A 15,981-nucleotide genomic window follows, 5' to 3' on the forward strand; every position below is an offset into this window, starting at 1 on the left:
CAAATACCAGCTTTAACGTTTACCAGTTTGCCAATGCTTAATCCTTTCATTGAATGATTCTCTTCATTTCCCTCCCCCCAGGCTGTCCCACGAATTATGGTTCAGTCAGCCAGTCTGGATGCCAGTGCTGCAAGGATAAAACAGGTGAGCACATCCCAGGATACAATTTTTATATTCACCTGCCAGAGGTGGCCAAAGCTGCTTCAAACCTGTTGCTCTTGTGCTGCTGCCTCGCTGTGAGACACTGAAATTCTGCTGGGTGTTTTAGGTCCTGGTAAAATCTCCTCTCCTATTCCTGATTACACTTTTATGTTTGAAAGCATTAGCAGATAATTAGCTGAAATTTAGCTGGTTTGCTGCTTTAAAAGGAAGATTTCTAGGCTCTGACAGGGTCTATAAGCAGGATGTGTCTGTTCTAAGTGTGGAGCTTATTTCTCCATTTTGCCATGATATCATGGAAAAACTCTTGCTAAGCTGGAGGGAAAATAGAGCCTGTGATCTCCCACTTTTCATCAGAACTTCAGTCTCCTGAGCAGCACATCAGCTTCCTCCCACTGTGCTTCTATTGTCTTAAAAAACTGTGTTATCCAAAGGGAAAATCCAGAGAAAGAGCAAAGTTCCTGAGTCCACATGAACACCACCCTTGCCATAGGAAAGTGAAAAATACGTTTTTCTGGAATATTTTTTAATTTTTTTCTTCATTACATTCCACTTAGCAATAGCAAACCTTTGATTCTGAAATTCTAATAATCCAGTCAAATCCCTCTTTCTTCAAATGCTGCATAAGTTTCCAGTGGAAAAGGTGTTTTGGGAATAAGCTGAAAATCCTGTAGTTTGGGACACTCAACCACTAGATGGGAGAAATCACAAAATTGTGACTAATGACCAAAAATGTTCACCTGAGACAGGATTTGTTCAAATCTGTCCTTCTCCAGCCTCTTTTTTTTCCCCCCTCCTTCCTATTAGGACTCTCCCCCCTCCCTCCTTCCCAAAGAGATTTAGAGACATCCTAATCTTTTAGAGTACATGTGCTGGCAAAAGATATTGATCTATCAGATTTAGGAAACTTTACAGCCAAGAAATACATCACTGAAATGGGCTGTTAATCTCATGAGGTGCAGTTAATTTCATCCTCTGGAAGTGCGAGGTGCTGGCGGCACTGAGGTGGGAATGGCATTTGGAAATGGGGACAGAAATGACAGTTTAGGTGCAGGGGGGGATGATTTATCCACCCAGAGAGTTGAGCCAAGTATCTGTGAGAGACTTATGGATCACAGCTTGCTTCCCATTCCATATAAATCCTGCTGTTCAAACAGCAAATGACCATTCCTGTAATATAAATAATTTTTCAGTAAATATTGGGGAGTGTATTTCTTGGGGTTGACATTTCCCTTATTAATGGAAGGAGTGAGCTGACAATCCTCCCACGCTGGCAGGGCTGACTTGGGATCAGCTTCCATCTTCTGGAGATGGCAGCTACACAGGGATTTAGATAAGCTCAAAGCCTTGCTGCTTCTCAAAGGTCTGGTATCTGTGCTTTTAGGCCAGATTTTGGATTTTATTTTGGATAACAGAGGCCCCACGTTCCCTCTCCCCCTGTGTTTCAGATGAGCCAAGAGGAAGCAGCAAAGCAGCCTCTGGAAACTGTGGCACAGACAGCCGAGGTGGACAAGAGTCTGGAGAAGACACCCAAAGTGCCTTTGCAGCCACCCACAGGGGAAATCCAGGCCCAGGACTGCCAGGAGGGACCTCCAAGCCCCCTGAGTGAAGCCTCCAGTGGATATTTTTCCCACAGTGTCTCCACAGCCACCCTATCCGAGGCCCTGGCTGCGGGAAGCGACGCTGTGGCTCAGCCAGGTCTAACACCTGCAGGGAGTGACTCCCCTGCTCCTGCAGTGGCTCAGGTCCCTTCTGATGTGCAGGGACACTCAGACAGGGCTTCTGAGAGCTCTCTGGCCACAAAGAGGGAGAATCCCCCCACCTTCAGCCTTCCAAGTGCTCCCCCCAGACCGAGGGATAGCCCCGAAGTCAATGGAAAGTCTTGCACTTCTCCTTATCCCAGCGAGCAGGGAAACGATGCCTCTGCAGCCACTGATGCAAAACCTCTTCTCTCTACCTCCACTCTGAGGGAGTCACTATCCAAACAATCACTGGAGGCAGCAGGACAAGCCAGGAGAAAGGAGACATATTCTGGGGCTTCAGAACTGGGGTTTCCCAAAGCTCATCCCGAGCAGCCCAGCGCTGCAGCATCCCCCTTCAAAATCCAGAAGGTGAAGACCTCGGAGCTGAGATCCTTCACGAGCATGCTGGGGTCAGATCCCACGAGTTCCCTGGGCACAGAAGAGCAGCAGGAAGGAGAAAAGAGCACATCCAGTGCCCGTGGACTGAACCACAACGGGTCAGAGACAGCAGAGGAAAAACTGGAGGTGATTTCTGACTCAGAAGATGGCAACGAAATTCCTGAGTGGCTGAAAGAAGGAGAATATGTCACAGTTGGCACGAATAAAACTGGCATTGTGAGATACATTGGGCCCACAGACTTCCAGGAAGGAACATGGGTTGGTGTGGAGCTGGATTTGCCTTCAGGTAAAACATCCCCTGGATCAGGTGGGAAGCAGCTGGCGTGTCCCAGCTGGCAGAGCTCATCCTAAAGCTGTTTTTTGGGGTTTGTTACCCACTGGGGGGTGATTGCCCATTGCAGGGGGCATTTTGAAAAGGGAAATGTGTAAGGTCTTCCCTCCTGTCACCTTTTTCCAAACCTACTCTCACTCCCAGCCCCTTTGAGATCCCTACCCAAACCATTCTGTGATCCCTGACTGTCCCTTTTCAGTCATTTCTTTGGCTTCTTACACTGGAAGTAGGAATCAGGATTCCTTTTCCATGCACTTTGGTAAACAATAGCTGCAGGAGATAGGCCTTGTGTCCATAGGATTCTCTCCTGGGCTTCTGCTGTGAGGATAAGGCTGTTTAAAGCACAACAGGAGTTGTGGGATTTAGCTCAAAGGGACATTTAAGCTAAATGAGTTGCAAAATCTCTTAATAGTTTTTAAGAGGTAATAGGATTTTATTTTAAAGTAAGCTTTAAAATTGCAAAAGACTATTTCTGTGTGTGTGTATATACATATATAGTATATATATTTATATATATATAGACACTCCTATACATGTGAAAAGCAGTGGGAAATAATCATCCACTGACCACCACTGATAATTTGAGATTTCTTTCACCATCTCATTTGTCATCCCTGCCTGACTCTTCCCTGTACAGTTGTGGAACTCCCACATTTTAGTGTTTCCAGGATTTTTTTGGGACCAGGGTGCAGTTTCTGGGGAGGCTGCTGCTGTTCCTGTGCTGTTGGTGTGGAGTAGGGTGTCTCCAGCACAAGGGGAGAGGAAGATGATGGCTGGGATTTGATCCGTGCTGGAGTTCAGGCTTCCCAACCCCTTTCCTCTCCAGGAGCAGGCAGGATTGGGGGAAGTCAGGGAGTTCCAGTGGAAAATCCAGGAGAGGTACAGCGACAGTGAGAGAATTTGGGCTATCCAGGGCACATAAAACTCCTTATTCCAAAGCTTTTAGCCAAGTGCAGCATTCCCAGGCTGGGTGGTGAATGTGCACATCCCAGGGAGCCTGCACTCCTCTCTGCTGCACATTTCCCTGGGGATGGAGCAGCTCATCCAGCAGAGCACTGCCCAGGATCCAGAGCTCCCAAATCTCCTGTGCCCCGTGTGCTCATCAGAGCTGAACTGAGCAGTGACTTCCCAGCTGGTTTCAGAAAACTCTCTGGAGTTTTCCATCCTGGAAAGCAAAGTATAGCTCTTGATCCTTTTGCAAGCTATATTAGTTATTCAGTCCGAGATTTGTGCCTCATTTAAAAAAAAATATATATGTATATTTACAGATTCATTTCAATTTTGGAAGGTCACCTTCCCTCTGTCAGACTGCTCCAGTGCTTATTTGCACATCCCAGTAAGCAGCAGCTTCCATGGAAAAGTCAGTAGATTTTTGGCCTGCTGAGGACTCAGCTGCTGATGTTGCTGGAATTTTTTTTTCCCCCCTTCTGTTTCCACAAGAATTAAGACCCTGATTTGTTGGAGCATATCTAGCTTCTGGCACATCTGGGGCTTCACTTGGGGAATGTGGTCACAAAGTGGTGTCTTTGTCACACTGCAGACAGGGACAGAACTCCAAGGACATGGGAATCCAAGTCCTGGCCATGTGGGGGTACATTGGACCCAATGTGCTGATGGTGGAAGGGGGAAGGAAACAAAAGCCAAAAGGGTGACTTTATATCATTTAAAGAGCTGTTGGATCTTTCCACCTTCCCTTTATGGATGGGAGCAACCCCTGAACAGTGATCCTGAGAATTTTAAATGATCTAAAAGGAGAAATAGAAAGATCTCAACAGCACCAGTGTAGAAAAATCATCCTTCGTGTTCTGTGCAGGGTTTATGACACGGCAGGAGAGACAATCCTCAGCTTCAAACATCAGTTCAGAAAGCCAAAAGCTCTTTTAAAGTTTTGCTTTCCCTTCTTTTCTGGTACTGTGGTAATGGAATTATCAAATTATTTTTACATATTATTTTTTATTATTATTATTATTACCAATTATTTACCACTTTGGGAGAAATTACAGAGCAGGTGGGAAGGCAGGATAAGGCAGAGTGTCCCATTCAGAGTCACTCTCCATGCAGTGCCCTTGCTGAAGTTTTCCCTCCAGGGTGGATTTTTAGGGAACAATCATTCTCCCTCTCACCACTTTTCCCTTGCCTCTTCTCTGGGTGCAGTAGCACCAATTTGCACAGAATAAAAACCCATTTTGTAAGAAAAAAAACCCTTTCCCTGTGAGGGTGGCACAGTTTGTAGCCGCCACATCCCCGCAAGCGCCCAAGGCCGCGATGCAGCTCCGGGACAATGGAAGGTGCCGGGGCTGGAAGGGGAGGGGATTTAACATCTCCAAATCATCCCAGAGCAGTGTGTGACTCCCTGCTTGTCGTGTCGCAGGTAAGAACGACGGCTCCATCGGAGGGAAGCAGTATTTCAGGTGTAACCCCGGCTATGGGTTGCTGGTGAAGCCGGGCAGGGTGAGGAAGGCCCCGGGCCCGGCGCGGCGCCGCAGCTCCGGCCTCAGGCTGCAGGGAGACAACAGGAGGAGCGGGAACTTCTCTGGGTCTGCCTCCAACCTGGCCTCCCTCACAGCCCTGGCCAAGGCAGAGGGAGGATCCACGCTGCGACTGGAGAAGAGCCAGAAAAACGCGGAGAACAGGAAATCCTGGGCGAACTGAGAGATCCCAGCCCAGCAAACGCCCTGGGACGCGGCCGGGGGAGCTTCGGGAAGCAAAACCAAGCATGGCAGCTTCCAGTTGGTGGCAAACACTAATGAAGGGTTTGTTCTCTCTGCTCTGGGTGATTGACAGATAATTCTTTGCCTCGTGGTGGTGCTGGATCCTTCGTTTCCTGTCCCAAGTCCTGGCGTCTCCGATGGCAGCCGGGGTGGGTGTAATGAGCTCCTTCTCTTCCTCCTTTCTGAGGAAATTTGGTCAAACCACAGCACAGCTTCCACTAAATCTTCCCCAGGCACCCTCCAAGTGCAGGGCAGTTCCTGAAGAACCTCCCCAAAGTAGCAGCTCTGTTGTAATTCCAGAAGAGCTGAGTCGGTATGGTGTAATCATCACGAAAGGACAAGGTGGGAATGATTGCAGACGGGCAGAAAAGTGAAAGTAGAACTTGGTTTGGAGATAAAGAAGCCCCAAAGTCCCTTTATTTAAAGCAGCAGCAGCCCTTGGGTTATGTGGCTGGGACCAGTGCCTGTTTGGATCGCTGCCCTGTTATCCCGCTCTCCTGTGGAAAGCAGTGTCGTGTTTCCAGCTGGTTTGTTGGGAATGGGAGAAAGCCCAGCTCTGTCCTATTTGTGATTTTTGATCCATTTAATGTTTGCTGTCACCATGACAGGATCCCCTCTCTCACTTGCCCCAGAGTGGCAGGACCTTCTCCTTGGTTCCTCCCTGTGGGCCAAGAGGATTTTTGGAGAGCTGTCAGCACTGAAGAGCTTCCCTGTTCCCACCCAGCCTTTGGAGACACTCACAATTTTGCCAAGCAGGGGTTCTCTGTCCTCATAACAGGATCAATCCAGTCTATTTATTTTTATTTATTCTTTTAAAACATGAAATGTTTGCGCTTTACAATCATCCCTGCCCGGCGCTGCACAGAGGAGCTCTCCCAGCTCCATCCAAAGAGGAGGTGCCTCTGTGCTCCCCAAAACCAGCCTCTCTCTTGGAAAGGGGGAGGTTTGGGCTGGCTTTTATAAAACTTGATTTTATTTGTGGCTGGTTTTTAGCTGCCTGTGGCACAGGGGATGTATCCCTGTCCATGTGTCCATGCATGGATCAGCCAACGCTTGTTCTTCTATCAAATCCTGAAAAGCCACAGATTTTTCTATGCTGAGCTGTTTATATCTTGTTTAGTCATCACAGGGGGATTGGACAGCCTGAGCAATAAATGTTTTAGCTACGTGGGGACTATTTAGGATGCTAAATTAATGATTAAACTTTAATATCTCTCCAGTTGCTGCCCGTGGGTATCCAAGTGCCTTAAACATCTGGTTCCGAGGTCCAAGGGAAAGCTCCATTGGCATCAAAGGAGATAGGGATGCTTAGTGAAGGAGATAATTATGCTGATTTACTGTAATTAATATCATTTATGCAGAAGGAATAAAATTAAAATAGAAACTAATCTGTAGCAGAAATAAGTGGGCTGGGTTCCGATGCAGCCTGTGTAGAGCTCTGCCAGGGGTTGTGTATCCTTCCAGCTTGGTGTAAGTAGTTTCAGTGTTTCCTAAATTTTCCTCAAGAAATCTTAATATAAAATGTACAGAGCAGCTTTTTAAAGATATTTTTAGTGTACAGTTTTCCCTTTTTTTTCCCTTTGCACGAAGTTCCTGTCCATCCAAGCTACGATGGGGGAGGAATTTGGTAGTAAAGAATTTGGATGCTGAAGTCCCGGGTTTTAAAATTAAAAACCGGTTTTATGAACGCAACCCATACAGTGAAATACTCTTAATTTTGGGGTCTGAGGAGTCTTGCCAATGAAAGACCACCCACTAATTAATTTGATGCCTCTTACACTGCCTTGTTGGTTCTGTGAACTCCACCCTGACCGTGTTTTTAATTGCACTTTGTTCTGATGTGCTGCCGGAAGAAGCTGATGTGAAGCAGCCCCTCCCCAGAGCTGTGTGTTTTTAGTCTCAGCATTTCAGATACTTGGATTTAGGGATGTCTTTAAAAAAACTCCTCCATGTTTGCTCAGCAGCCCCGTTTGGGGGAGATGCAAAGGGAGGAACCTCCCAAGTCCTTTTGAAACCTCTTTTCTTGTGCTGCTCTTTGGGAATCCAGGATTTCCTCAGGGTCCGTGGAAAGTCCAGGCTGCAGGAGAGAAGGGGAGGAGCAGGAGGAGCTGGCTTGGTGTTTCTGCTGCTGGTTAGAAACTCCTCTGGCCTCTTCGGGCTCCAGCCCTGGCCATGGTTTGGTGCTTGCACTCCTGGGACACAGAGAGGCTGATCCGACTGACCCAGGCTGGATTCCCTCTCCTCCCACCCCCAGCCGTGCTGCAGAAGCACAGAGAAAGGTGTGAAGGATGCTTGGAGCAGCCCACACCTGCTGCCTCCGTGGGATAACCTGTCCTGGAAGCAAATCTGTGCAGTAGGGCTGGGATGATCCCAGGAATCCAGTGGGAATGAAGAGCAGGAGGAGCTCGTGGTGCCTTCATGGATGGAGGACCTTGCTCAGAGCTCTCTTGGTTTTCACCATTTCCTCTGATTTTGGAAACAAAACCCGGCCTCAGATTGCACCCTAAATTCACTCTGATGCAGTACAAGCTCCAGAAAGCCAAAAACATCGAATTTGGCCGTGAGGTTGTTCCTGGAGGATTCCCCGACTCTCTCCTGCTCCCTCGCAGCTTTCCTGGGCACGTGTGGTCTTTTCTAAAGGTGTTTTTTCAAATTTTTGGCAGAGTGAGTGCACATTCCTCTACTCAAAGCCATCTTACTTTGCCCCAGCTAAGCTAACTAAGCAGAAAAGAGGTAAAAATCATCATGGAGGTAGTAATATCTGTTTTTTACTGATAATATTAGAAAAACTCTACTCTCAGCCTAAAGGAGGAGGTGCTCTTAACTGGAACCACCCAGCACTGAGGCTGGTGTGTGAATAGCTATGCAGATTTTTCCAAGATTTTCATGCACTTTATACAGGGAAGAAGAAGATTTCATGCAGGAGAGTGTCAGTTTTATCCAGTGTCTCATCTCTGGTGTCTCTAGGGGGTTCAGTCCTGCTGGCTGTGTCCCTGAATTGTGGGTGGGTCTCAGATTCTTGGAAATTGGTGCTGGTGGGTTGGAAAAGCTCCATCCCTCCCCTGTGTTTGTAGGGCTGGGAGTCCCCCCACCCCACAAGGTGTCTGTGGCACCAAGCCAGCCAAGAGGAGGCTGCTCAGAGGGGACTTTTTGGGGTTTTCTCAAGCCAAGCCACACCTTTTTCCTGTGTTAGGTTCAGCTCTTGAGGTGTTTTGATCTCCATGTCCAAAGTCAAGCCTGTTCACCCCGAGGCTTTGGCCCTTTGCTGTTCCATGATGTTGTTGAGGAAAATGAACAGAAGCAAATTCTGTGTGGTGACACCACCCATGTCCTTGAACAGAGGGGGCTGGGGTGGAAATTTCAACACCCCTGTGCTCTCCTACAAAGGCAGGACCCCCTCATTCCTCCCCACAGTGATGGAACCCCACAAAAGCAGGGCCTGGGTGTTTTCCAGCCCTGTCCATGCCCTGTGGAGCTGCCAGAGCCGTGTCTGTGGTGATGCTCCCGCTGTCCCTTGGCCAGTTCCTCCAGTTCTTTGCACAAGATTTCCTTTTCCCAGTGCCTTATCCCGGGGCCAGCAGCGAGGCTGGGTGGCCTCGGGGTGCCTGGATTTTAGGGGATGAGGCAGTGAGGGACAATGTGGGCTGGTCACACTTCCCAACACCTCGAGTGGGGTCACAGTCAAGTGTCTTGTTCCTCCATCCCCCCTGTCCATCTTTGGTTTCTGCCCTCTCCACCGTTCCCAAACCAGTGTGTCCCTGCCAGGGTGACACACTGCAGGGGCTCTGTGTACTTTAAATGAGCTGAAATCCAAAGAGACTTTGTAATGAGCTGTAAAGTTTTTAATGATTTCTGTACCATACTAAATGACTGTAATATTGTATCATACGTGCGATGCCGCCTGCAGGACCTGAATAAACGTCTTCTTTAGAGCTGGCATGTCTGTGCTTTATTGTTCCCGTTAGTGGCACCAAAATGTTTAGAATTGGAATAGCTTAGCTTGAAAAAGTTGCCAAAATTGATTCCCAACACTGCCCAGGCCACCACTGACTCATGTCCCCAAGTGCCACATCCTCACAGCTTTTAAATCCCTCCAGGGCTGGTGATTCCAGCATGCCCTGGGCAGTTGTGGCAGTGCCTGACCACGCTTTTGGGGAAGAAGGTTTTCCTAATATCCACAGTGGCATGAGGATCCCAAGAACTTCTCTGCCTTGCTCCAGGTGTGGGGAGGTCACTGCCACAACCAACCCTGCCAGCCAAAAAGACCTCGGGGTGATAAGACCACCCCCCCTCAATATTTCATGATGTCCTTGAAACCCCCTGCCTGGGCCACATCATTTCCTTTCTCTTTGGCACCGTTTCTCTCCCAGACAGGGTTTCATGTTGGAAACAACAGGCAGGGTTTGATTTGGATTATTTTGTGTAGTTTTTCAGTTTATCTTGGCTTTTTCCTAGAGCAACAAATGCTGTGTTGATCCCCCCCCATCCCCACTGAAACTCAGCGAGCAAAGGATATTTTTATCAGCGCTGTCTTGCAATCAGCACACGAAAACAGCTTTTTTTTCTTCTTCTTTAAAGCCACTTCCCTTTTATGTTTTACCTTCTGAAAGAAAAAAAAACCCTCTTTGGCTGAAACACAGGAGTTGTTTGAAGCAGCATCACTTTGTTCAAACCTCGCTCTTCCCGGAAGGTGGCTGTGGCACCTTCCCCACGCTGCCACGTTCTGTTCTGCAGCCAAAGCTGCCTTGAAAAGGCTCCCATCAAAAAGAGCAAGAAAATAATTTTTAAAAACCTCCAAAACTAATAAAGAACACTTTTCCCCCCGTTTTCCTTCAAATTAACACAGCCTTCCATCGGCCTCTCTTGGCTTCAAACACTTTGCCATGGGAGGCAGCAGCCCCTGAGTGGAGAGAGGAGCTGCCCTGCCACGAGCTGGCCACATTTCCAAGGGGGTTTTGCTCACCTTTGGGCACCAACCTGTGATAAATTATTGTTTTTTCCCTGATCAATCTCATTTCCCACCAAAACAGGCACACAAAGGGCTGGAAGTGCAGCTTCTTTGCAAAGCACAGACCTCCAATGTGGATTTATTCCTCTTGTGTTTCTTGTAACATCTCCAGATGGAGCTTTTTCTGTATTCCTGGTTTTCAGCTGTGAAAGACAGAGTGGGCTCATCCAGCATCCCAGGTGTTGCAACAGACACCCCTGGAAGTGTCCAAGGGCAGATTGGATGGAACTTGGAGCAGCCTGGGATAGTGGGAGGTGTCCCTGCCCATGGCAAGGGATGGGACAAGGGAGCTTTGAGGTCCCTTCCATCCCAAACCATTTCAGCCTCCTCCCTCCAGAAAATTCCCTCTACAAACACAGCAGCTCTGGCAGCTGATGATGGGGAGGGTTAAGATAAATTTAATCCTCCTCTTTTATGTCTGAGAGGCACAAGGAGCAGTCTGAAAGGTTCTTCCACCTCTGAAGTCCATTATTCATCATCTGCACCCCTCCTGAGCTGCTTTCCCCCCTGTTTTGGGGTGTCCATCCTGAGCAAACTCCCCAACCACAGCTGCACATCCTGATTTTAACCAGGATGGCAGGACCCAGACACCATTTCACTGAATAAATCAATTCCTGTGACTTTGTGTCTCCTCTGCCACCCATCTCAGCTTCCACATCCTGCAGGAATTTCTTCCCATTCTGAGGAAGTTTTTCCCCACCCACCCACCCACCCCATAAACCCTCTCTGAGATCCCCCCCAAGCTGCTCAGCCCAACCAGGCCAGGACCAAAGGGCAGCCACAGCCCCCTCCTGCCTCGGGCTTCTCAAAATCACCCCTGTGCTCAATAATTCAACATCTTTTGGTTTTATCACCGAGTTGCCCCAAGGTTTGCTCCCTCCACACCTTCTCAGCTGCTTGAGCAAGAGATTTTTATTGTTGGGATGGGACTCACAGGGCCCTTCCTGAGGTGGGGGAGGTTCCCAGAGGGAAGGGCACAACAGCTTTGTATGACCTGTGGCAAAGGAGGCAAAACTCCAAAACTTTCCCAGGCAAAGGAGGGAAAACTCCACTCTCAGCATCTCCTTTGAGTGGAAAGAGCCCTAAAAGGTCTCTGGAATCAGCCCATGGCTCAAATCCCAAGTGACTCCACTGCTTCAAATCCACCATCATCGTGTCCAGCACTTTCCAGAGGGGGAGTGCACAAAGAATTAATTTTTCCCCAAACAAACCCGAATTTTCTGCACTCACTTAATTCTCAGCACACATTTTAGGTCTCACAGCCAAGCCCTGCACAAAAAGGACGATGCAAGAAAAGGGTCAGTGTTGAGTTATACATTTTTATTTTCTAATAGGTACAATACTAAAATAAACACAAATTAAAAAAAAGTTTTATTAAAACAAAACTGTACAAAAAAGCAGTTATACTACATTTTAATTACAGAACAGTCTACTGTCCAAAAGGCACTAATCCAGAATAGGAGATACAATGATACAGGACTCATTTGAACTATTTTAATCAATACAATAGAGCACTTGTTTCTCTGTCCATTCACATACAGAAACAAGGACTTTTGCTACAGTCATTACACATTGTTATAAATATGAGCCCTACATGGAAAGGTGCAGTATCGCTCTCCCCGGGCCGCCCGTCGGCTCGAACAAAGACAGGGATTAAATTAAAAAAGAAAAAAAAAAGGGCCCAAAGGGTTGATGGTTCATTTTCACAGCACCTGCTGCCAGGGGAAGGTGTGATGGACACTGACCCTCAGCTGCATTTGGGATGGAGGCTGGACCAGTTTCCTCAAGGGACTGTGGTGGGAATGAAGGTGAACTTCCAGCATCTCCTGTCTCAAGCTTTCCATCAGTTACTCCACTACACCCTGTTCATTTCCTTTGGTCCTTTGTGATTCCCAAGCACACCCAGGGTTCTTAGGTTTCCTACACTGTTCCTTTTCTCCTCGAAGGGAGCCATCAGCACCTTGCAGATAAAGGCAGTGATTGGGAGAAGAGTTTGGAATGTTCTTCTCAACATTCAGTGCCTTCACTTCAAGGGCACCTGGCATGAACAAGTGGACCCCTCTCAAGGCTGCTCCAACTTTCCCAAAGCAAAGAGCCCAAGTGCCCCAAAGCCACCAGGGGTGGATGTTGCTGAGGGGGCACAGGGAGGGTCACAACCCATCACCTCCCCAGCCTTCCTGACAGCCAAGCCCCCAGGAGCAGCTCCCCTGTGGGGTCTGAGGTTCACCCTTGGGACCATCCTGGCACTTTCTTCTCCACAATCAACTTCCCACCACGAGGATCTGCTCATCCTCCCTCCTGACCTATCCAATCCATTTTTTTTTCCCCAAAAAATGTCAGGCTGAGGAGCAGCAGCAGACCATGGAAACGTGCAGAGGAGTCGGCCAGCACATGAAAATTCAACTTCACAACAAAAAGCGCCCGGGAAATAAAACATCCGAGCAGCCCTTAAGATCAAGACCAAGGTGGATGTGAATGGGATGATGATGATGATGATGTGATGATGAGGAGGATGATGAGGGGCATCACCTGACTCATTCCCTGTGGAGGAAGGAGGTCGGACGTGCGGCAGGAGAGGGATACTGCACCTTTGGAACAGTGTCATACACATAAGACAAAGACAGGCATCTGGATGTTAACAAAAATAAGTAACAAAGAAATATGATTAAACAAAATCTCTTCTCACATCATCCTATACTACATCCTCCTTCTGCTTAGCAGAAAATTGTACGTACACAAAAATACAAATACACAATTTTGTAGAACAGTCTGATTTTAATATATTTATATATATTTATATTTATATGAGTGGCAGGTTAGTTCATTATATAGAGCTTTTTGCACTTTTGGCTCATATGCAACAAGGCTTTATAAATTCAGCTTTAGCTTTCATTCAGGTTTTATAGCTTCTTGAACATTTGTTTTCACATTTAAAGCAGCATCCAATTTGCAAGAGGAGTTGGTGGTGGCTACAGCAAGGATCAGGTCAAGAGGTTATTTGGGGGCTGGGGGGGAGGAGAATATACATTCCAGTGTGTGTGAGTGTGAGTGTGAGTGTGAGTGTGCGCTAGTGCTCATGGAAAACTGACCAGAGGGTGAGCACACCACTCCAGGATCCCATGGTTACCTCTTGAGGTAGGCAGGACACCTACAGCAGATGAGACACAGGGCCCAGCTGGGGCCAACCAGCAGCTGGGTGGGAGGAATGGACAGGGCAGGGATGGGACACGGCTCGTCTCGGGTGTCACTGATACATCTGGTGACACTGAGGTGACAGGAGATGCACGGCTGGCACCCGCCCCCCAGGTCGAGGTCACAGTGGGACAAAGTTGAGACACACAGAATTTGGGTGTGAGGAAGCTCCTCAGCCTTTGCTGGGGTTTTGCTCCGTTTTTCTGTGGCTCTGAGGATGTTCCACCGTGCCCTCGCTCGTGGGTTTGCAACACTCAACTACAGCATCCATCAGCTGTCACCAACATCCTCTGCCAGTGACAATCACTTCTCAGGGAAAATATCACTTCCAAAAGGCATCTCAGAGCAGGGCCAAGGGTCTGTGTGTGCCACAGAGTGGATTTCCATCAGGAAAATGTCCTATTTCCATCAGGATCCCACAGGATCACTGCTTCTATCAACACCCATCCACTCCCCAGGGGCTGAGTTTCTGCCCTCTGCAGAGATGTCCTCACAGCTTTCCTTGCCAACAGTCCTTTCCCACCTCACTGTTGTCAGAGTGAAAAGATTTTGTTGCTAATGAAAAATAAAACTTCTACACACTGATTGCTTTCATTTGCTGAACCCTTAAGTGGTACTAAAACACCTTCAATAGTGTTCTGTTACCTCCTTTCACTCTGGTCAGAAGAAATCTTCCTTAAATGAAATTTCTTAAACTATCACTCATACCTTTATTCTTTAAACTCACATAAAATTCTCACCTTTACAAAATTATAACCACCTGCCAGTAGTTAGGATTATTTGGACAAAATGTTTAGCAGGTGCCACTATGGTAAACCTAGAAATAATTAAAAATATAGGAAGAAACTGCCTTTGGGATTCCAGAGAGGTTTTGGCTGCCCCATCCCTGGAAATGATCCAGGCCAGGTTGGACAAGGCTTGGAGCAACCTGGGATAGTGGGAGGTGTCCCTGCCCATGGCAGGGGGTGGGACTGGACGATTTTTAAGGTTCTTTCCAACCCAAACCATTCTGGGATTCCAAAGGAGGTGATTAAAGAAGCACATCAGCTTTTTCCACCCACACCTGATTTTCCAGAGGTGGATGTTTATCACACAGAGCTCCTTCTATCTGCAATCCAAGAGGCAGTTTCCTACTGAATTCCATCCAAGCTTCCCCCCTCTTTGCCATCCACCCCAAATGAGAGATTGCAAACGTTTGGCTGAGAAAAGAGATCCCCCCAAAAGACTGAGAACCAAGGGGGGCAGCACGAGGGAAGAACGGGGAGATTTTTCCAGCCGGATTCTGCCACGCTCTGGATTCACTGGAGGGATGTGCAGAGGGATGCAGGGAGGGCTCTTTTCTTAAGAGGGAAATGAGGTCTAATCCTATTCCTCCAGCTCACTCTGGAGTCCTGGTCCTCACTTAGGCACTTTTTAAATCGACACTAAGAAAAAAAACCCAAAAACTTAAACTGAAAGAAGCACTGCACGCATCTCCCGGGCTTTGGGCAGCCTTGGGAAGATCATCAAGACCAAGAGGAAGAGAAGCCAAGGCAATGTCAGGAGAAGAGAGCTCACAACTGACTCTGACTCGTCACCCTTTGACAGAACTGAGCTGAAATCTCAGTTCTGCTCCTCCTGGGTTCTCTCTAGGGCACAGCCTGTCCCAAAGCACAGGATGTGACTCCCAATGGGACACCCAGCTCTCCCGGCCTCAAGCTGCAGCACTGGTGGCAGAAATGCTGCCCAGAACCACCCAGAACTCCAGCAGCACAAAAATTCAGCACATTTTGTTGAAACAAAATCAGGGAGGCTTTGATGAGATCCAGAAAGACATTCCTGAAGCCAACAGCAAGGAAAAAAGTGGGGTTTTGCTTTTGGGTTCTTACTGGGTGATAGAATGGGGAATCTGTCCCTCCCAAAAGACCAAACAGGGCTCTGACCCCACAGCAACCAAAAACCAGTCACCAGCTTCAGGTCAGCACAAGGCTCAGGGTGACACCCAAATTCACACAGAAGGCAAAAAAAAAAAAAAGCAACAGAAAATTCAGTGGATAACACTGGAAGATGGGAAGCTCAAAATCCAAACTTTGTTTTCACTCTTTCATTTGGAAACGTGACTTCAGGATTTTCCAATGATTTTCAAGCCTAAACTAATTTGTGAATAATAATAAAAAGTTACTCTGGCTGCAATGAGGGATCCCTAACCCTGGATAAATGAAGTGTCCAAGGGAAGCAGCAGACTCCTGGGAAAGCTGTGCCAAATCCAGGCATCCCATCCCAAACACCCACATTAAAAGCAGGCACCCAAGCTGGGAAAATCCACTGCTCCAATTAAGATTCCAGCACAAAGGGCAAGCAAGGCAAAGTAAATTGGAATAAAAAAAGGCCAGGCTGGACAGGGCTTGGAGCAACCTGGGGTAGGGGAAGATGTTCCTGCCCATGGCAGAGGGAGGAACT

At 47.8% G+C, this 15,981-nt stretch overlaps 1 protein-coding gene across 5 annotated transcripts in view; it reads left to right on the forward strand.

Moving 5' to 3' along the window:
• Positions 1–9,279, forward strand: part of KIF13B (kinesin family member 13B) — a 118,106-nt gene extending 108,827 nt beyond the window's left edge. For all 5 annotated transcript variants that reach the window (XM_014886489.2, XM_088162569.1, XM_088162568.1 and 2 more), the window contains 3 exons: positions 82–144; positions 1,608–2,586; positions 5,003–9,279. In XM_014886489.2, coding sequence (XP_014741975.2) covers positions 82–144; positions 1,608–2,586; positions 5,003–5,283 — 1,323 coding nt within the window. In that variant the 3' untranslated portion in view covers positions 5,284–9,279. The remainder of the gene's footprint in view (positions 1–81; positions 145–1,607; positions 2,587–5,002) is intronic.
• The last annotated feature ends 6,702 nt before the right edge of the window (positions 9,280–15,981 follow it).

The sequence above is a fragment of the Sturnus vulgaris genome, chromosome 3 (assembly GCF_052056855.1).
Source record: "Sturnus vulgaris isolate bStuVul1 chromosome 3, bStuVul1.hap1, whole genome shotgun sequence".
Taxonomy (NCBI): Eukaryota; Metazoa; Chordata; class Aves; order Passeriformes; family Sturnidae; genus Sturnus; species Sturnus vulgaris.